General features: G+C 45.5%; 1 protein-coding gene across 2 annotated transcripts; it reads left to right on the forward strand.

Moving 5' to 3' along the window:
- LOC123350748 (glutathione S-transferase theta-1-like) lies at positions 1–18,904 on the forward strand. 2 transcript variants are annotated; one of them, XM_044989455.1, is made up of 6 exons: positions 1–206; positions 2,237–2,293; positions 10,926–11,013; positions 13,302–13,452; positions 17,130–17,306; positions 18,152–18,904. In XM_044989455.1, the coding sequence occupies exons 1-6, from the start codon at positions 95–97 to the stop codon at positions 18,350–18,352; spliced, it is 786 nt and encodes a 261-aa protein (XP_044845390.1). In that variant the 5' UTR covers positions 1–94; the 3' UTR covers positions 18,353–18,904. The 2 variants fall into 2 exon arrangements, with proteins under 2 accessions (XP_044845390.1, XP_044845391.1); XM_044989456.1 differs by lacking the exon at positions 2,237–2,293 and having other exon boundaries at positions 3–206.
- Positions 18,905–20,713: the final 1,809 nt, after the last annotated feature.

The raw sequence follows: 20,713 nt of genomic DNA on the forward strand, positions 1-20,713 counted from the left end.
TGCCCTGTCTGTTGCTGCTGCCAAAGCCACATTAAGACAAGCATCTCTCTCTCTCTCTCTCTCTCACTGCTGCTCCCTGTGCCCAGCAGGCAGGATGGGGCTGGAGCTCTACCTGGATCTGCTTTCCCAGCCCTGCCGAGCGGTCTACATCTTCGCAAAGAAGAACAACATCCCCTTTGAGTTCAAGCATGTGGAGCTGTTCAAAGGTCAGTGAGGGGAGCTGAGCCTTTTTACCACTCTGCATCCCATCCCCCCTTGGGGGCTGAGCCTGGTTAGCACCTGTCCGTGAGGAACTGAGTCAAATTACACTTCCTGCACTTGTGGAGAGGGCGCTATATTACCCATTTCCTCAAGCCCTAAGGAACTGTGGTGCGTTTCCTTCTCCCCCCCATCCCCTCCCCAGGATTTCTGTGCATTTCCTTTCCTCCTTTAAGGACTTTTCTATAGTGGGATTGTATCAAAATAGTTATTCTGGGTTGATTATAATAATTTTGGTATCACTTCTTGTATGGACATGCTTATTCTGGAATAGAAGGGTCCACGTAGCGGCTCATACAAAAATAACTTTTCTGGAATATTCCAGGATAGAAATTTTGGTAAATTTCTAGGTAGAAAACCCCTCATTATTCTGCTAGTAACAGACTTTACAGAAGTCAGTGAAAGAAGAGCAATGCAAAGTATGGGAGCCTTTTCTGCTGAGAGGGAGTCTGAGTGGGATAGGGAAGTCTGGAGACAGGTGTTACAAGGCCTGGGTGCTGGAAAGCTGAGTTCAAATCTTGGGATCTTTCCTACTGGGAAGGGAGTTAGAGTTAGAGAGGGCCAGGAGTTTGTGGGAGATGAGAAGTCTGTCTGTGGGGAGGTAGTTTTTCCTGTGTGGGATGTGGCACAGAGGGGAGATAGGAATTGGGATAAACTGTGTGTAGCAGTCAGTTTTTCTTGGGGGTGGGGTAGGAAGATGGGGGTAATAGAGGTTTTAGGAAAAGGATTGGAAGTTTATGAGGAGGTTGGAATGGGAGGTTTGCAGGGACATTTGTAGATAGCATGGGCTTTACTTGGGGTGGGAAGAAAATAAGCCCATGTTTAAGGACCCCCTAGTATTTAAGGCTTTTTTCCTTTTGTCCCTCTGGTTTGTGTAATTATGACATTGCGGAGTGCAGTCCAGACCAATGAGGGGTTGTGTCACCCCTATCCTGCAATTTGAGTGTGTCCCAATGTTTTGCTGCTGTATCTCCCACCGGGGCTGCTCACAAATAGCCTTCCAGCATGCAGGTAACACCCTGAATGTCTGTGTATAGCTGCAGCCTGCCAGCCACACATCAGTCCCACTCTGAATTCCACCGGCCTTGGTACCATTTGCAGGGTGACCCCAATACACTCCCAGTCCCAGATTTTCTCCCCATTGCTCCTCTAAGGGGATCAATATACAATAGCTTGCTACCCTAAATCGTGTTACCCAAACAAGTCACAATACTGGATTAGCTTTGATTAAAGAATAAATTAAGTTTATTTAACTATAAAGAGGAAGATTTTAAATAAGTACAAGTATAAGGCATTAAAATCAGAAATGATCACTAGCAAAATAAAGATAAAATGCTTCCTAGTACTAAACTTAACAAACTAGGCTTGGTCCATTCTTACCACAAATTTCCAGTAACACTGCTGACCAAGTTTCAGGTCAGGATCTGCTCCCAAGTCCATAGGCTGTTTCTTTTGTCTTCTTAGGAGCAAGAGAAAGATGGATAGGGAGAGAACCTGGGATGTTTTTGCCCCTCACTTTTATAGGTCTGTCACCCTTTGAAATGCATTTTCCTGAGAGTTACCCTGAGTAAAAGTTCAGGGCTGCTGTGAGCACAGAGACAAGGAATCTGGTGGTGAAAGAGGTTCTCTGCTGTGTTTTGCTAAAATGCAGATTTGCCTTGTCTCCTTCTTGCTGTCTTAAGGACCTTGTTTACTACTTATATGTAAATTGAGTTAAACGCACATTCTTTGTTTAAGATAGGCCTGCTTGACCAATTCGAGCTATATGGGTTTGAACTTGTGCCACTGACATCATTCAGGAAGAATTCATAACTTTACATATAATGTTGCTACACACCATGAGATTACTGACCAGCAAGCTATTAGTTTTCAAATGATACCTAACAAGGCATATTTTGTACAAAGATCATTACACTAGTGTGTAGAGTGCGAATGCAGGGGTGCATTCGGTCACAGTAATCGACCTGTCTGTTGGCAGATTCCATTCTGGGGAGGAAAATGCCAGGTGGCAATAACCCTGGACACTCACACGAAGGTAAGGGTCCTAGTTACAGACTGTAAGGGTTCGGTAAGGGGCTCGTCCTTCTCAGGCACGGCGGGGAGCCAGGGCGCCTCCCTACAGGCAGCAATCCGTCTCGGGCTCAGAACCCTCTGCAAGGGCTGAGCAAACCAATAGTCTCTACACAAGGCAGAGTCCCGGCCCTTTAGCAGGGCCCAAGTAAACCCAGTGTCTATAAGCCCGGCCCTGGAGCAGGCGGGGCAACAAGTTAGTTCACGCTCAGGCCTTTCAGCAGGGCTGAGCAAACACAGAGTCTATAAGCCCAGCCCTGGAGCAGGGCAGGGCAACAAGTAGTTCAGGCTCAGGCCTTTCAGCAGGGCTGAGCAAACACAGAGTCAATTAGGGCTCAGGCCCTCAGGCAGGGGCTGAGCACACACAGTAGCCTGTGAGCCCAGGCCCTTCAGGCCGGGACTGAGCAGCGAGCTAAACAGTAGCAGTCTAGATAGTCCAAGCCCTGGCTCAGGGCGGGGTAATAAACACAGGTAAGGCTCAGACCCTTAGGCAGGGGCTGAGCAGCGAACTAAACAATAGCAAAGGCCTCCTCAGGCCAGGGGGAGGGGGAGTCTGCCACCCTGGGAAGGGTGGCAGGGGGGACGCAGGCCCTCCCGCTCCACTGCGTCCCAACCCAGGGCCCTAGCAGCGGCAAAGACTCGCTGCTGTCAGTGGGGATCCTGGCCGCAACACACTGACATAGGCTCAGGTATATCTGCAGCCTGACTGGGGTCAGCTACCCCCGGGCCACTTCCAATCTCCCCCTCCCTGGGTACCTGTCCCTCGCCGGCATCATCCGGTGGGTCCCAGACCATGGGCTCCTCCGGATACCGGGCGTAGGGGACGCTCAGGCAGCTCCTCCGGGTACCGGGCATAGGGGACGCTCAGGCAGCTCCTCCGGGTACCGGGCATAGGGGACGCTCAGGCAGCTCCTCCGGGTACCGGGCGTAGGGGACGCTCAGGCAGCTCCTCGGGGTACCGGGCACAGGGAAGGCTGGCCCCGGCAGGAGCTCAAGCATCAGCATCTGTCCTCTCCAGCAGCCTCCGCCTAACTGAGCGCTGGGGCCAGGCTTTTATACTTCCGGGGGGCGGGGACAGGCGGCGGTGGCTCCGCCCACTCCGGCGCCTGGTCTGGCTCGTCCTTCTCAGGTGCGGCGGGGAGCCAGGGTGCCTCCCCACACAGACACTGCTCTTGCATTACACAAAAGAGACAGAATCCTACAAAAATGAACTGTCTCCCCTTTCTATCAGAGCTTTGGGGGCCCTGGACTGGCCCTCTTCTTCCCCCTGCCACTCCTTGCTCTCTACTTCCCCTGTTCCTCCCCCAGTGTCATCTCAGCAACTTCTCCTCTCCCTGGAATAGGGACTCACAGAGAGTTCCTGCACTGACTCCTCAGCTGACTAATAGGGCTTACAACCAGTTAACAAGCAATGCCTGTTGTTCAGCCTGACAAACCATAGGCCTCTCTCCTTTAGAAATAACAACCAAGAACTGTCCCTTGGCATCATGTTATAACAAGATAGTCCCTAGATCTTCTTAAAATGGATTGGCCTCATCTGGATGGAAGGGGGAAACAAATTGAGCTTTACAGGGCTTTGGCAACATGTGTAACACTGTTTGGTGCCATCTACACAGCAAGAACAAAATTTTCTATGAAGTGATTGGGGAAATATTGTCTTGTAACATGGCTTTCTGCAGTGTAGACAGGCCTCTTGGGATCCAGCAACCAGAAGATCACTTTGTATGGCAGGAGTCATACAGCTGGCAATCCTAGACAGTGGTCATTTTGGAAGTACAGGGTGTCTAGTTTTACCTATTCAGTTAAATGGGAGCTGTGAACAGGAGGCTGCTTATAACACAGGAGATTCAATGGTACATCCATGCCAGGGAGTTATGGGCAGTTTCTGCAGCTACAGCAAATCAGTGTGTTTATATCCATGTGCTGCTTTCTCAGGCTAATGGGCTGATTTTCCTTAAACACCCATCTCTGCTCATAGGTCTGAAAGGCCTAGATATGAAAGAGCAAATATTGCTGTCCAATCAACAAGCACTTTTGTTTTCACCAATATCAGTGGAATCCTGTTGTCCCACCAATAAGAGGAGACATATTTGCTTTCTTTTACTTGGTCATCACATTCTTCCCTCTCCAGTTTTGCTCTGTGACCAGAATCTCAATTGCTTCCTTTTAAATTTACCCTTCCACAATAAACTGCCACTTATCTGGAATTCATCACATTATTGATTCATTTTGTAGAATTCTTGCAGGGAAACAAACAACTGTAATGCTAGTGAGCACAAGTCAGTGGGCCCTCTCCGCTGTCAGTGCTTAATGAGTAAGTAGAGTTTTTGTGTTCCCTGAAAGTGGAAACATGCTCTCACAGCCTGTAAAAAATGCTGAGGGAGGGCATAAGAGGGACTATTTTGGAGGAGAACACAGAGGGCAGAGCTCAGAGACAGCTGTATGCAGCCTCTTGTTGTCATCCTGCCAGCCAGTGCCCCATGATGCATGGGAGAGACACAAAAGAAGGTAAACCCTGTGAGTGGGTGCACAGCCTAAATGAATCCATTCCACTATTCCAGCCCCTGGAAGCTTTGCTCAGCCTGTTGAGAGAGAGAAGGATTCACTGCTAAGGCAATGGCACTATTTTAACTCCCTACTGTAGGGAGCTAAGGGAGAGGCTACTGTGGTTTGACCAGTGTGCTTCTATTCCTGGGATGCCCAACTGACTCATCTGTATTGTGGCTGCTTCTGTGGCACTGCAGGGAATGCCCTGCAGCCATGTCTAGCGAGTTTAGTTGGTTAGTTACAGAGAATCTGCAGGGGAAGGACAGCCTGGGCACTAGACATTGTTGTGTAGAGATGCCTTGAATGTCTGCATGGGAGCGCTATATAGGGCTGTGTATTTATCAGAAGCACTCAGCTTGCTTCTGTTTAGACCCCCACAATTGTTTAAAATGACTGTTACTCATTTACTGACTGCAGCTTCCAGCTACGCCCATCTGCCAGCTTTCGGGTGACCATATTTCCCTCGGCCGAATACGGGAGATGTGGTAAAATTACTCGCATTCAAGCTAGTTCAATGGCAATCAATGAGAACTATGCAGTACAAATGTTCAAATTAACATCAAGTTGACTGAGCCCCTGTTAAAAAGAAATACTGCGTAGCTGGATTCTTTTTATTTACCTGCTTATCTTTAAGGCTTTAGGGCTCACATAGGGAGAGGTGACACACACACACTCCTGTACACCTCTCTCACCCACGGGGGTGACTAAGCAACCCGACCCTCCCTGCCCGGTGCTCTCCGCTCTCCCTGCCTGGCTGGGCCCCCCGGGATGGACCCGGTTCTCCTGGTACCTGGCACCACGTCTTCTGAGGCAACACATGTAGGGGCATGCAGTGTCACATGTCCCCTCCCCAGATTTCTGCCAGGGTTCACACCAAATTGTGGCCAGCAGCAGCCTTTTGGCGCTGTGTGGGAGGGAAGGAATGGGAGCTGCTTCCAGCCACAGGGGAGTGGGGGGAAGGGATGACTTGGCCCCTGTTGTTGCAGAGCTCATCTTTTTCCCCCTCTCCCACACTCCTCTGTGGCTGGAAGCAGCTTGTCCCTTCCTGCCTGCACAGTGTCACAAGGAAGCTAACACCTGCAGGCTGCTGCTGGACACCAATATAACCCACTGCCTCCTGTCCCCCGGTTACAGCACAGGCAGGAAGGGGTTAAGCTGTAAGGATGCATTGTGCACCAGGGCCCAGGGAACCTGACTTCAGGGGCTTCAGTGAACCCAGCCAGACAGATGGCTCAGCAGGGGAGGCTTAAATACGGGACTATCCCTTTAAAAACAATACATCTGGTCACCCTAGTCTGCTTTGAAACTAAAAAGAAGTGGAGTTCTCAGAAATATGAGTCCTGGGCGAATGGCTGGCCATGACAAATGGATTGATTTTTCTCTTTTCTTTATAATGTATTACCCAGTTTGCTCTTTTTCCTTTGTCCAATAAACTTCCTTTCCCCTAAGGCCTTATACCTAACCAGTTTCTTGATTCCATGAACAACTGTGTATACTACCTATTGAAATTGCTCTCTGAGGCAGGGCAGCCACCCTTGTGTACATAACTCCAAGAGAGCTGGAGGTGCTATTTTGAAATCATTATTTACTTGCAGCAGATCAGGTTCCCATTCAAAAGATGACTCCGCAAGTCAGGTCAACACTATGTGACCTGTGAACAGACTTCTCACATATACTGGCTAGCTCAGCCTAGTAGAATAGGGGCTATAGTGTTATCTCCGCTAAATTGCAAATATAAAGATCAGTCATAATAATTATCATAATAAATAAATAAATTAAATAAAGCATTAATCCCACTGAAGCAATGTGAAACCAGCGCTGGCATTAAGGCTTTTCTTTGCAAACCTGAATGGCTCAGTGCATAGCCCTGTGACAGAAATCTCAGCAAGGCTGAGCCATCATGCAACAAAAAAATTAGATGTAATTTCTCATTTGTGACAATGGCGGCATGAGAGCTTCCTGGTAGAGACACTGAACCAGTCTCCAAGCTGCTTAAATAATTTAATAGTTCCATCAAGGGCACTAATTTTGAGTTCTTAATAGGACTGTTAATTATTAAAGCAGCTTGGAAGCTGGTTCAGAGTATTACACATGGAGCTCTCCTGCTGCCACTGTGATAAAGGACATCATCACTCAGTTGTTGGCTGCCTCTAACAATAAGCTCAGACACCGGGGATAATTAACTTAAAAGTGTATATATAAATTCTCAGTGCATTTGCTTTGAAAGGTGTTTGTTACCTTTTGAATTTTAGACTGCTGGGAAACATGGATGCTGTTTCCCTTTAACCTAACACAATGATGAAGCTACTGTCCAAGATACACATGCTGATTCCCACATACAGAATCCCCACATTCTGGGATCTTTTGTCTCACTAACGTGGACAATTAAATCCTCATGGAGACAACTCCCTACAGCCTGTTCTGTCTGTTACAGAATCCAAAAGCCAAACCTAATTCTGCAGAGAGGTCTGTCTGTCAACAGAGCTCAAAGTATTGGAGATAATGAGCCTTGCCCTTGTACTTTGCCTCAGGGCTGTTCTTTTCTTTGGAAATTTGTTTGAGCCTCTCAGTTAACAGATTTGTTTAACATTAGTGACTGTTTGGGGTGGTGAATGAGACTCCCAAAGAAATCCCCCTTCTGCACAGGATAGCTACAAGCAGCTGCAGTGCAGGTCTCAGCCTTACTACTGTGCCTCAACCCTGTTCTGCTGGTCTTTACTTTCCTTGGCAGATTCCAGTATTGCTGACTCAAGTGCCATGAGTCAGACTGTAAAAAAATCACGTTGTTGTTTTTTTTAAAGGTGATAGTGTGTTTTTTTTGGTCTGACTTTTGATTTTTTTAACTCCTCCTCCCCATCCCCTTTGTGTCTGTGAGGTGGTGGTGGTGGTAGGGCCTATCCATAAGTTACATAAGGGGGTGGCTGGGTGGTTAATTTTGTGTGTTTGTTTCAGTGTTATTACAACGTGTTACAAGAGGTGAGTGGGGCTCGAAAATAATTTTAAAATGTATTACATAATTTATGGACAGCCCGTGTGTGTACGTACCTGTGTATGACAACTAGTGTTGACTACTGTCCCAGATTTATTGGGTGAGGTGATTTTGGCCTCTGGTGCAGGAACTCTCACCCCACATCTGCCCATCTCCTGCCCAGCAATTAATTCTGCCCCTGTCCCAACCTCCAGATCAGTCCTGCCCCCTGGAGCCCATCAGTTCAGCCTCTGTCCCCAATCAGCCCAGCCCCCGCCCCTGCCTCACCTCTGCTCCTCCTACGGTTCTGCACCCCCACTCCCAGGCCTGGGGGCTGCAGTGGGGTTCGCTCTCCCCTTGCAGGCTGGGGGCAGCTCCATGGGCTCTTCGCCCCCCCCCCCTCCTGCTCAGGGCCAGTGTTGCAGCGAGGGAAGCGGGAGGAGGGAGCAGAACTGCCCTGAGGGCTGGGCTCTTTCCACCCTCCCCTCCTGTGAGAATGGCTTTGGGTTGCTGTGGAGAGAGAGAGAGAGAGAGAGAGAGAGCGCTACCTCTTCCTGTAGCAGCTCTGATTGGTCACTCAGCCCAAGGAGGCGGGCAGGTAGGGAAGACAGCCAATCAGAGGGCTATTTCCCTCAGGCCGGGCAAGGTTTAAATCCACTGGAAGGCGGGAAATTTTCCCCTCATGCCAATTGGGCTCCAGCTCAGCACCAGTCCTGTCCCATGTGGCCACACTGCGGGCTGGTTCAGTCCTTAGCTGTGCTTTTAACCCTGCCAGCAAGAGGCCTGCGGTGGAGAGTACAGGTTCAGCCGTGCCCCTTGAGGGGCTCAGCAGGAACACTGTGCCCAGCGACACCCCCACAGGGAGGCCTGACTGAGCTAGACAACGACATAGGGGCTTGGGGCTTAATCCCCACTTGCTACCTGCACCAGCAATTCTGCAGTCAAGGGCCACTGAGCCTTGTAAGGACAAGTCATCCCTCTTACAGCCGCCTCATGGGTGTGACTCACACTGTTTGAGTCACAGGGGTTCTTTTACAAACCCTTGGGGACACCATGATTAAGACCATGCAAAATCACAATTATTAACCATCGCTATTTTATTATTAAAGAAAGGAAAAGAAAATATAAAACAAAACAAATGATAGATCACAAGGGATCAACTGGTTACTTCTGTTACAATCTCATTGAATCATAGAAATGTAGGGCTGGAAGAAACACTAGAAAGTCTTCGAGTCCAGCCCCTTTTGCTGAGGCAGGACAAATAAACCAAGACCATCCTGGCAGGTGTTTATCTGACATTTTCTTAAAAATCTCCAATACTGGGGATTCTACATCTGCCCTTGGAAGCCTATTGCAGAGCTTAACAATCCCTAGAGTTAGGAAGTTTTCCCTAATATCTAACCTAAATCTCCCTTGCTGCAGATTAAGCCCATTACATCTTGTCCTACTTTCAGTGGTCCTGGAGAACAATTGATCATCATCCTCTTTATTATAGCCCTTAACGTATTTGAAGGCTGTTACCAGGTCCCCCCTCGGTCTTCTTTTCTCAAGACTAACTATACCCAGTTTTGGTCTGTGTCCCATTCTGGGTGCCACACTTTGGGAAAGATGTTCACAAATTGGAGAGAGTCCAGAGGAAAGCAACACAATTAATAAAAGGTTTAGAAAACCTGACCTCTGGGGAAAGGTTAAGAAAACTGGGTATGTTTAGGCTTGAGAAAAGAGGACTGACGGGAGGACCTGGTTATTGACTCATATTCATTTTGTGATCCACTATAACCTCCAGATCCTCTTCAGCAGTACTACCACCTAGCCAGTTATTTCCCATTTTGTAGTGGTACATTTGATTTTCTTCCTCCTTTCCTTTGCACTTGTCTCTATTGAATTTCATCTTGTTTATTTTAGACCAATTCTCTAACTTGTCAAGGTTGTTTTGAATTCTAACCCTGTCCTCCAAAGTTCTTGCAACCTCTCCCAGCTTGGTGTCATCCACAAAGTTTATAAGCATAATCTCCACTCCATTATCAAAGTTATTAATAAAGATATTGAATAGTACCAGACCCAGGACAGACCCCTGTGAGACTCCACTAGATACATCCTCCCAATCTGACAGCAAACCATCTCTTTTATATGTCTCTCTGTGCAGTGGAGACCTTTTAACAAAGATTACACCCTGGAGAGTGAGGAGCACTTTCCTGATATAGTATACATATCTACTGTACCAGCAAAGCGCTCCTAATGTGGATGCAGTTATACTGGCATTCCAGTCCCCAACCTCCACTCCCAGTAACATAAGATATACTGGTAAAAGCATGTTTTTGCCAGTATAATGCACCTACACTATAAGCGACTGCCAACACGACTATATGGGTCAGGGATTACACCTTATCACACCGCTGATGGACACACACCCCTCTGTGTTGTTTATCATGGACAGGAAGTTCCCCACATTCCATTGTCTCATGTATACTATTTTTCTTTCTTATCCAGTTTGTACATGTTTTCCAAGGTTCTTGGACATCTATACCAAAATATTTCTAGAAAACTGCAACAATTATAGTTACCTATTAATTTTAGCAGACCTCAACTACACGCTATCTTGTCCTTGATGATTTTCACATGTACCAAGAAGAAGACCCCAATCACAGTTTAATATGTTTCTAGTGCAAAGCATGGTAGGAGGATGATTCATTTAGCTTAAATAGAGGGCCTTTAAAAATACATAATATTTGCTACATAATATAAACTATATAATACTAATAACTAGCATTGACAGGAGTCAAATGACTGAATCCTCATGCAACATCCTGAACTGCTCCATGCCGTTGGCAGACCTGAGCAGCTTGCAGAGTTCACACATAGCTTATGTTTTGGCTCTTAACTTATGCCCCTTTTTAATATGAAACATGCATATGTAGGAAAACTCTAACAGAACACCATGAAGTGAAGGTAGAATGATCGTACGGGTTTGACTGATCCTCATTCATGCATGGTCTAGTTATGTATGAGCTAGGTGCTTGCTTCAGTTTTCACAGGTTTAGATACTTCTGACCATGGACTATCACATTTTAATTGTTTTTAGGGCAACACTATAGAGAAGAGTTTGGCAAAGTGAACATCCTAAAGAAAGTGCCAGCACTAAAGGATGGAGTCTTCACCTTAGCAGAGAGGTAAGAATTCAATTCCCAAATTCCATTACTCACCATACTTATGAGGGGATAAGGTGATTAAGTTCAGGGGTTGGGAAGTATCATTCCCTATGGCTGATAAAAAAATTGCTGAATTTGCCATATGCATTTATGGATTAGATAAATCGATGGTCTGCTTTGGTATCTCAGCTCCTATGTTCCTGCAAAGAAAGGAGATGGTAGGGACTTGACTCACATGCAGTGTTATCATTTAGATGTTTAAAGCTGGAAATGGTTGATGGGATGGATCATTTGATGATTGCCTGTTCTGTTCATTCCCTCTGAAGCACCTGGCATTGGCCACTGTCAGATGACAGGATACTGGGCTGGATGGACCTTTGGTCTAACCCCGTATGGCCATTCTTATGTTCTTATGTTCTTAAATCTATGTACATATTTCAAATATATGATATGATTCAGACTTGGAGCTGATACTCAGAAAGCTCCTCTTTGGTTAGGTGTATTTGAAATTGTGGAGTAGCCATTTCTAGATTAATTGATCCTTGTTATTCATGGAGAACCAAGGATTTTCTAGCATGGGTTGGAGCAGGACAATACAGTGCTTGTCTCATGTGCCTCTCTGCTGGCTCTGAAGGGGTTAATTTAACTGACATTCATGCTTGGGCTGTGGGTACCCACTTAAAATGTTTTGCAATGACCTTTTTACATTTGAAACCTCTTTACAGTGAAGACACTGCCAAGATAAAAATCATACACAAAGATTTAAAATTCTTACCTTTTAACATCTCAGGTTATTGTAATAAAAAAATCTCATTTACTTTGTTTGTTTTTCTGCATTTGTTAGCTTCCATGATGAAAACATACTATTGTTATTATGTATTATTTATGTGACTATAGCACCTAGGGCAGGGGTAGACAACCTATGGCACAGGTGCTGAAGGCAGCATGCGAGCTGGTTTTCATTGGCACTCGCATTGCCCAGGTCCTGGCCACCAGTCCGGGGGGCTCTGCATTTTAATTTCATTTTAAATGAAGCTTCTTAAACATTTTAAAAACCTTATTTACTTTACATACAACAATCATTTAGTTATATATTATAGACTTATAGAAAGAGACCTTCTAAAAACGTTAAAATGTATTACTGGCACGCGAAACCTTAAATTAGAGTGAATAAACGAAGACTTGGCACACCGCTTCTGAAAGGTTGCCGACCCCTGACCTAGGGCCTTAGGCATGGGTTTTGCCATTTAGTTCTCATGTGCATGCACTACACAACAAAGTCTTGGGTTATGAACACTGCAGAGAAATGCTTAAAGCTAAACAAACAAACAAACAACTTTTATTCTGAAATACAAAATCATGTCAACATTTCTGTTTGTGTTAGTCACTCAGATACTACAGTGACAAAGGCCATATAAGCATCAGACAGATAAAACCTTGTTTTTATTTTACAAAATGACCTGTCTGCATTCTTTGAAGAGCCCTAGCTCAGCAGGCTAACACTGTCATAATGCTAAAATAGTTCAGTGATATCTGTATCAGAATGGCATGGGCTGCCTGTATTTTCTTTCTTTACTTTTGTCAGTATAGGTTTTTCTATGGCACTCACTCCCCACCACAATCACTGAATTTGTCATTGCAAATTACCAAGATTTTTAACCAGCTGATTTCTCCTGCCTGCTAGAGATGACACAAACACTGGACTGCAAGCTGCAACAAACACCAAGGGTCTGATCCTGCAAGCTCTCTGTGCAAGGAATTCCCTTGACCTCACTAGGAGCTCTGGGTGGGGAGACATTGCAGGACAGGGCCTTTATGAAGATGATTGGAGGAGGATGCCACTTAAAGAGAGTTTCTTTTAGTACACAAACCCCTTGAAAATCTGCATTGATGAGAGAGGCATCAGAAATGTACAGCTGCTAATGGGTTTTTAGCAAAATATTGTCTACAGATTATTATTAGTGTTAGTAGTAGTAATAGTAGTGTTACTGGAGCGCCTAGGAGCACTAGTCATGTACCAGGACTCCATTGTGCTAAGCACTGTACAAACACTGGTTTCATCTTGAGGCTTAATTTTCCTACAGGTTAAAGCTCTGAAAGGAGCCTACAACAGTTAGGTGCCCAGCCCAGCTTTGATTGACTTTCAGTGGGAATTGAGTGGCTACCTCCATTAGGCTCCTTTGAAAATCCCAGCCCCAACACTTTTAGTGGAAGCAACATTAGGAAAGAGGGAGGAGAGATTGATGCAACTGAATATATTCTTTCACCTTATCTGCCCCACTGTTTGTCTCCCATTAATTTCTGGACAGCACTGCAATTCTTCTGTATCTGAGCCGGAAGTACAACACCCCTGATCACTGGTACCCGTCCGACACACAGAAACGGGCCCGGGTAGATGAATACCTGTCATGGCATCATACCAACATCCGGGGTAAGGCTGGCAAGACCTTGTGGATCAAGGTAAGAAGATTAAATGCTAAAAGCTCAGAATACTAGTATTTCCTCACTGTACATGGGACATTTAAACAGCTCCTATATAAAGCAAGTCTGTCTCCCCAAAATAGCACACTTGGCCCGATACCCAGCTGAGAGGAAACCTCACATAGGCAATTGTTCCCAGTTCCTTAGTATTTGGATGTGGGAAGGAAGACTTTGGTAATAACTTTCCCTTAAAAATATCAGTCTAACACAGAAGGTCTGAACCTCGCCAGGGAAGCACAGATCTTTATAGATCTTCAGAAAGTGAAGCTGCTTCAGTTCAGGCTGTACAAGCCCACCCAGACCCAGTACCCTAGGTGATTATTCAGGAGGCTAGTCCCTGCTGAAGCCTGTGCTGCTGCACCTTCACTGCTAGATTAAAGCTAGCTCAGGTATGTCTACACAAACAGCATCACACCCTGTGGTTTTAGTGTAGACACAGCCAAAGAGAGAGCTTGGAGGTGTGAATAGGACCTGGGTTCCTTTTGCTTCCTTGTGCATGCTCTGCTATACAAAGCTGAAAGGCTTGTATTCTTTAATCACAGCTCCCCTGCAGACCCACCAATTATGAAATCTGTAGGGGACTGTCTGCTTCCAGCACACACAGATGCTACTCCAAAATGGGAACAAGAATAGAAATAATGGGGATACACTCTGAGCGGAGAGTTGCCAGTAAACATGTAATAACTTCATCTTGCTTGTTGTAACTTTGCCCTTGTCAGTAATTGACTAAACACTCTGGGGCTTGTTTAGCTTCCTGTTCTGTTGACATTAGAGTACAGTTGGCTAAACTCCACAAAGATGAAACACAAATATGAGTCATAAATGCAACATACAATTGCTTCCAATCTCTGCAACCTGCTCTCACAAAGCTTCAAAGAAAATTAAAAGTGGAAGTTAAATCCTATTGAGGAAAATAGAAAGGAGCATAAACTCTGGCAAGTGAAGTGTAAAAGTATAATTAGGAAGACCAAAAAAAATGTGAAGAACAGCTAGCCAAAGACTCAAAAAGTAATAGCAAAAACATTTTAAGTACATCAGAAGCAGAAAGCCTGCTAAACAACCAGTGGGGCCCCTGGACAATCGAGATGCTAAAGGAGCACTCAAGGGCGATAAGGCCATTGCAGAGAAACTAAATGAATTCTTTGCATTGGTCTTCATGGCTGAGGATATGAGGGAGATTCTTTTTAGGTGACAAATCCGAGGAACTGTCCCATATTGAAGTGTCATTAAAGGAGGTTTTGGAACAAATTGATAAATTAACCAGTAATAAGTCACCAGGACCAGCTGGTATTCACCCAAGAGTTCTGAAGGAACTCTAATGTGAAATTGCAGAACTACTAACTGTGGTTTGAAGTATCAGAGGGGTAGCCATGTTAGTCTGGATCTGTAAAAAGCAAGAAAGAGTCCTATGGCACCTTATAGACTAACAGATCTATTGGAGCATAAGCTTTTGTGGGCGAATACCCACTTCGTCAGACGTGATTTGTAACCTATCATTTAAATCAGCTTCTGTACCAAATGACTGAAGGATGGCTAATGTGACATCAATTTTTAAAAAGGGCTCCAGAGGTGATGCTGGCAATTACAGGCTGGCAAGCCTGAGCTCAGGACCGGGCAAACTGGTTGAAACTATAGTAAAGAACAGAATTGTCAGATACATAGATGAACATAATTTGTTAAGGAAGAGTCAACATGTTTTTATAAAGGGAAATCATGCCTCACCAATCTACTAGACTTCTTTCAGGGGGTCAACAAGCATGTGGACAAGGGGGATACAGTGGATTTAGTGCACTTAGATTTTCAGAAAGCCTTTGACAAGGTCCCTCACCAAAGTCTCTTAAGCAAAGTAAGCTGTCATGGGATAAGAGGGAAGGTCCTCTCATGGATCGGTAGCTGGTTAAAGAATAGGAAACAAAGGGTAGGAATAAATGGTCAGGTTTCAGAATGGAGAGAGAAAAATAGTGGTGTCCCGCAGGGGTCTGTACTGGGGGCCAGTCCTATTCAACATATTCATAAATTATCTGGGAGGTGGCAACATTTGCATATGATACAAAACTGCTCAAGATAGTTAAGTCCAAAGCAGATTGTGAAGAGCTACAAAGGGATCTCAAAAAAAAGCGTGACTGGGCAACAAAATGGCAGATGAAATTAAATGTTGATAAATGCAAAGAAATGTACATTGGAAAACATAATCCCAACTATACACATAAAATATAAATTAGCTGTTACTACTCAAGAAAGAGATCTTGGAGTCATTGTGGATAGTTCTCTGAAAACATCCACTCAATGTGCAGCGGCAGTCAAAAAAGCTAACAGAATGTTGGGCATCATTAGGGAAGGGATAGATAATAAGACAAAAAATATTATATGACCTCTATATAAATCCATGGTACCCCCACATTTTGAATACTGCGTACAGATGTGGTCTCCCCATCTCAGAAAAGATATATTGAAATTGTAAAAGGTTCAGAAAAGGGCAACAAAAATGATTAGGGGGTATGAAACAGCTTTTGTATAAGGAGAGATAATAAGATTGGGACTTGTCATCCTGGAAAAGAGATGACTAAGGGGGGATATGATAGAGGTCTATAAAATCATGACTGGTGTGGAGAGAGTAAATAAGGAAGTGTTATTTACTCCTTCTCATAACACAAGAATTAGAGGTCACCAAATGAAATTAATAGGCAGCTGGTTTAAAACAATCAAAAGGACATATTTCTTCACACAACGCACAGTCGACCTGTGGAACTCTTTGCCAGAGGATGTTGTGAAGGCCAAGACTATAACAGGCTTCAAAAAAGAACTAGATAAATTCATGGAAGATAGATCCATCAATGGCTATTAGCCAAAAAGGGCAGGGTTGGTGTCCCTGGCCTCCGTTTGCCAGAAGCTGGGAATGGGCAACAGGGGATGGATCATTTGATGATTACCTGTTCTGTTCATTCCCTCTGGGGCACCTGGTATTGGCCACAGTCGGAAGACAGGATACTAGGCTAGATGGACCTTTGGTCTGACCCACTATGTCCATTCTTATGTGCTTATGTTCAGGCTTCAACCCAGGGCAGTCGAGCTCAGGCTTCGGCTCTGGTGACCTCATTAAAATGGTTCTCCCCATTTGAGAACTGCTGGGCTAAGGTTAATTAGGTACAAAGATAGCAATCACAGGAAACAGGTGAAGACAATAACATAATTTCACAAGCTTTCATGCATCTAAAGCAAATGTAATTACCAGGTACATGTAATGTGATAACATTCCTTTTTGTTCTGTTCTAACAAATGAATTTGTACACTTAACACTTCCTTGAGGTTGTGACCTGAGCTGGCTAGCTGTCAGTGTCACATTCCCAAAATAAACAAGACGCTTAATCAGAAGCCATAGCAAGAGGAAGCTGTGAAGCTATGAAACAGTGTGGGTTCTTATTCTGTGCACCACTTTGGACACGATTGCTTTGACTGTGAGCCTTTTGAAGGGTAAAGGATCATCTTTTAATGAAAGCTGAGATCTCGCCACATGTGAATATAGCATCACTTCGAGCTGATCCTAGATTGTATGACATGATGATCAGTAAACTTAGTGGATCCCATTTGCAAAGGCAAAGGAAATCCAGTGCAAGTATATCTGTGGAGGCTAAGTCTATTCCCTTCTCCCCACATAGGTGCTCATTCCCCTCTTTACAGGCCAGACACTGCCTCCGGAGAAGCTGCAGGAGGTTATGGATGAGCTGGCTATTTCTCTGAAGCAGTTTGAGGAGAAATTCCTTCAGGACAAGCCATTCATCGTGGGCAGTGAAATCTCCCTGGCAGACCTAATGGCTATTGTAGAGCTCATGCAGGTGAGTAGTGGATTGTAATCATGAAGACTCAGCACAAGGAAAAGCTGGTATTGTCTAACTACCTGGGAATGAGCAGCATGTGGTACTATTTCCCTGGAGCAGGAATGCAGATCTAATTCAGCAGAGGGAGAGATTCCCATATTAGAATATTCTCCTCCAGAGCTACCTATTCTTCCCCACACCAGACCCACAAGATACCAAATTGAAACTCCTCCAGTAGCAAAGCTGGGGAAAGCTGCTTTTTTTTTAAATCAAATTAAGTGGATCATACTTAGATTGGTTGCTCGGTCCCAGGCCATCAGAGCTGGGATCCTGCAGAGCAAGAGCATTTCCCGCTCCTAATTCCATGTCCCAGTGGCTAACAAATAGCAGTGCTGCATCTCTGCAGTGAAGCGTTTCGGAGGGTGGGACAGGCAGAAAGTAGAGTGGAAGTGCCAACTAAAACCTCAGCTTAAGTGACAATGGTGGTGGTGATCTCATAGGTTGCTCTCTGGTTTAGCATTCCTCATTACCAATAGCAAGTAGGCAATATCAGCAGCCACCAATGGAATCACTAACCCCATCTCTTTAATGCTGTAGCTGAGCATTACTCAAAATAAATGCTAGCCACATCATGTGTCATTATCAAGTAAAAGTGGCCACTTTTGTCAGGAGTGGATTTGGGACTATTAAAATGCACTAAGAGATACAGTCCAGTTGGGTTTTTTTCCAGATGCATAGGTAGACTAGGAGATCTCTCAACCTTTCTGATGCTCTTCCATGGGTCCCCCCCACACACACACTTAAAGTGACTTCCCTTGTGAAAGCTTCAGCATGTCTCAGTACAGTTGTGTCTCTCTGTGCAGCCCATTGGAGTAGGTTGTGACATCTTTGAAGACAGACCCAAGCTGTCAGAATGGCGCAACCAGGTGGAGGAAGCTGTGGGGAAGGAGCTCTTCCAAGAAGCACACGAGCTTATCCTGAATATCAAGGAACTCGGCAACATCCAAATTGACCCACAGCTGAAAGAGCATCTGGCGCCTTTGCTGAGGAAAATGATGAAATGAGTTAATGTTCTGGTGCCATTTGATCTGCATCTTTCCACCATCTTGCTCCCCAACCCCCTCTCCAGCACTATGAGTAAGTGCCCTTCATAAGGAGGAAAGAATACTGCAGCACTTTCCATGTGGAAAATGCAACCCTCCCTTAGTCCATTGTCCTTAGGGACAGAAGCTGGGGAAATCTTAGAATCTGAAGCTGTAAATTCACAGGAAGCATCTGAGAACAAATAAACGGGCAGCAAATCTTCTGGGAGCAGGGGGCTTTGTGACTTTTTTGTTGTCATATTTGCTTTTAGGTGATCTGTAGCAATAACACATAAACCTTCTGGAACTGCAGCAAAATTAAGGAGGCAGTGATGAGAAAACTATACAAAAACTTTGGATTCTGCTGAAAACACCCAATTGTGAAAGAATCCTAAATGGGTGGAATCTGTATTTCAGTATGCTTATATTCATGATTTCCTGTTGTCCTTGAACTTTATCCTGAAGTCCTTGCTCAGTCAAAACTTTCTCCCCATTGTCAATGAAAATATCATGACTAAAGACTTCAATATTTTATACCTTCTTTCCTTTTAAGGATTTACTAGTGTAACCTTCCTGCCCGTCAGAGTTGGCAGCAACAAGGGCTGGGTTCAGTATCTAGGGTTTCCGTTTCAATAACACAATGCAAAACTGGCTCGAGCCCCCACCCAGTGATCTGGGACAATTACATATCACCCCCTGGGTGCCTCTACGAGGCAATACTTCCCCTCTCGCAAGCACGGAGCCTGAGTGTAGCAAAAGCCTTTTAATAAAGGAGGGAAACAATGCGGCATTATGTTGGGGAAACCCCACAAACAGGATTCATAACACAAACCATAACACAAAACATTGCGGCATTATGTTGGGGAAACCCCACAAACAGGATTCATAACACAAACCATAACACAAAACATTGCGGCATTATGTTGGGGAAACACCACAAACAGGATTCATAACACAAATCATGAGCAGAAGACCCACTCCCAAGTAAGTTTTGCAGTGTCCTTTTCCCCTCAGGGTCTTAAGTCCAGCAACCCAACAGTCACCCCACCCACAGTTTCTGACCTTGGCCAGTGCAGCCCCCAGAGTTCAGAAGTTCCTCTGCAGAGTTTACCCTCCAGCCTGGGTGGAAGTTGGGGGAGGTAAGGGTGTTGACATCTCACATGCTCCACTGCTCGGGTTGACGGCTGATTGCCACGCCTCTCCACTAGCCATTCTGCTAGCCGCTCTGCTCCACCAGCCGCCCCGCTATCCGCTCCGCTCGCCACGCCTCTCCGCTATTCACTCCTCTGCACTAGCCACTCTGCTAGCCGCTGACCAACTTGTCTTCAGCCCCCCACCCCTTAACACAGCTCTCAGTGATTTTAGCTGGTAGTAGGGGAGCCTCAGTACTAGTGCAGCACTAGTCCAAAGTAGGTCTAATGTTTATACCCAGGTATCAGTGATTTCAGCTCTGTTGCATGTAACAAGACTCCTAATGGAGTCAAAATTAGCTCTGTTATTGCACACTGGAGAGAGGAGGGGTAAAAGTGGTGTTTGAGGCCTACACTGCCAGGCACAAACATCTGTCCCCAACCTCTCTCAATTCCCTGGGGGTTGGAATCCATGTGCCTTGCCTAGTGAGTGCTATTTAGTTGAGAGCGAGTCCCTCCATCATAAAATGCCAAGTACTGTTCTACTGTCCTTGATTCACATAACCAGGATAACATCCCTTTATTACTCCTGCCCCAATAACAAAGAGACTCGGGATCCCACAGCAGCCAAAGTAGGGTGACCAGATGTCCCAATTTTATAGGGACAGTCCTGATATTTGGGTCTTTTTCTTATATAGATGTCTATTACCCCCTACCTGCAGTCCCGATTTTTCACACTTGCTGTCTGGTCACCCTACTTCCCCCACCCCCACCCCATTCCCCTATGCGGCAGGGGAACTAGAAACACTGACACAAACACAAGCGTCTCCGTTCCTGCCAAGACCAAGCAGAATCCAAGGGAAACAGCTGGCTGGTCCTGTCAGCATTGCTTTGCTCATGAGTGTCCCCACCTCTCCTTCTTCCCCTGGGGACCAGCTCCACCCTTTTCTTCCCCAGGCAACCCACCTATCTCCCTCACCCCTTCTTACCCCAAACACTGGGCAGTTTTAAACACCCTCCATTGCACGTGGGTTATTCTGAGTGTGTCCATGTGAGGGGACGAGGGGTAGTGAGGACAGACTTGAGCTCCTCATCCTCCCTTTGGTCTCATCCAATTGGTCTCCCCCCAACCCCCATTCAGTTTTGTTTACTCCTTCGGCCAATCAGCAGTGTGGAGTGATGTTTCTTTTTGGTTTGCCACGTGGCCAGCAGC

This window comes from Mauremys mutica, chromosome 16, assembly GCF_020497125.1.
Source record: "Mauremys mutica isolate MM-2020 ecotype Southern chromosome 16, ASM2049712v1, whole genome shotgun sequence".
In the NCBI taxonomy this organism is placed as follows: Eukaryota; Metazoa; Chordata; order Testudines; family Geoemydidae; genus Mauremys; species Mauremys mutica.

Bases quoted from the DNA above. Each gene is read 5' to 3' on its own strand.
- LOC123350748 (XM_044989455.1), top strand. From the start codon at position 95: ATGGGGCTGGAGCTCTACCTGGATCTGCTTTCCCAGCCCTGCCGAGCG. The intron at 11,014-13,301 runs GTAAGAATTCAA...ATTTCTGGACAG, and splicing joins GTCTTCACCTTAGCAGAGAG to CACTGCAATTCTTCTGTATC. The intron at 17,307-18,151 runs GTGAGTAGTGGA...CTCTCTGTGCAG, and splicing joins CTATTGTAGAGCTCATGCAG to CCCATTGGAGTAGGTTGTGA.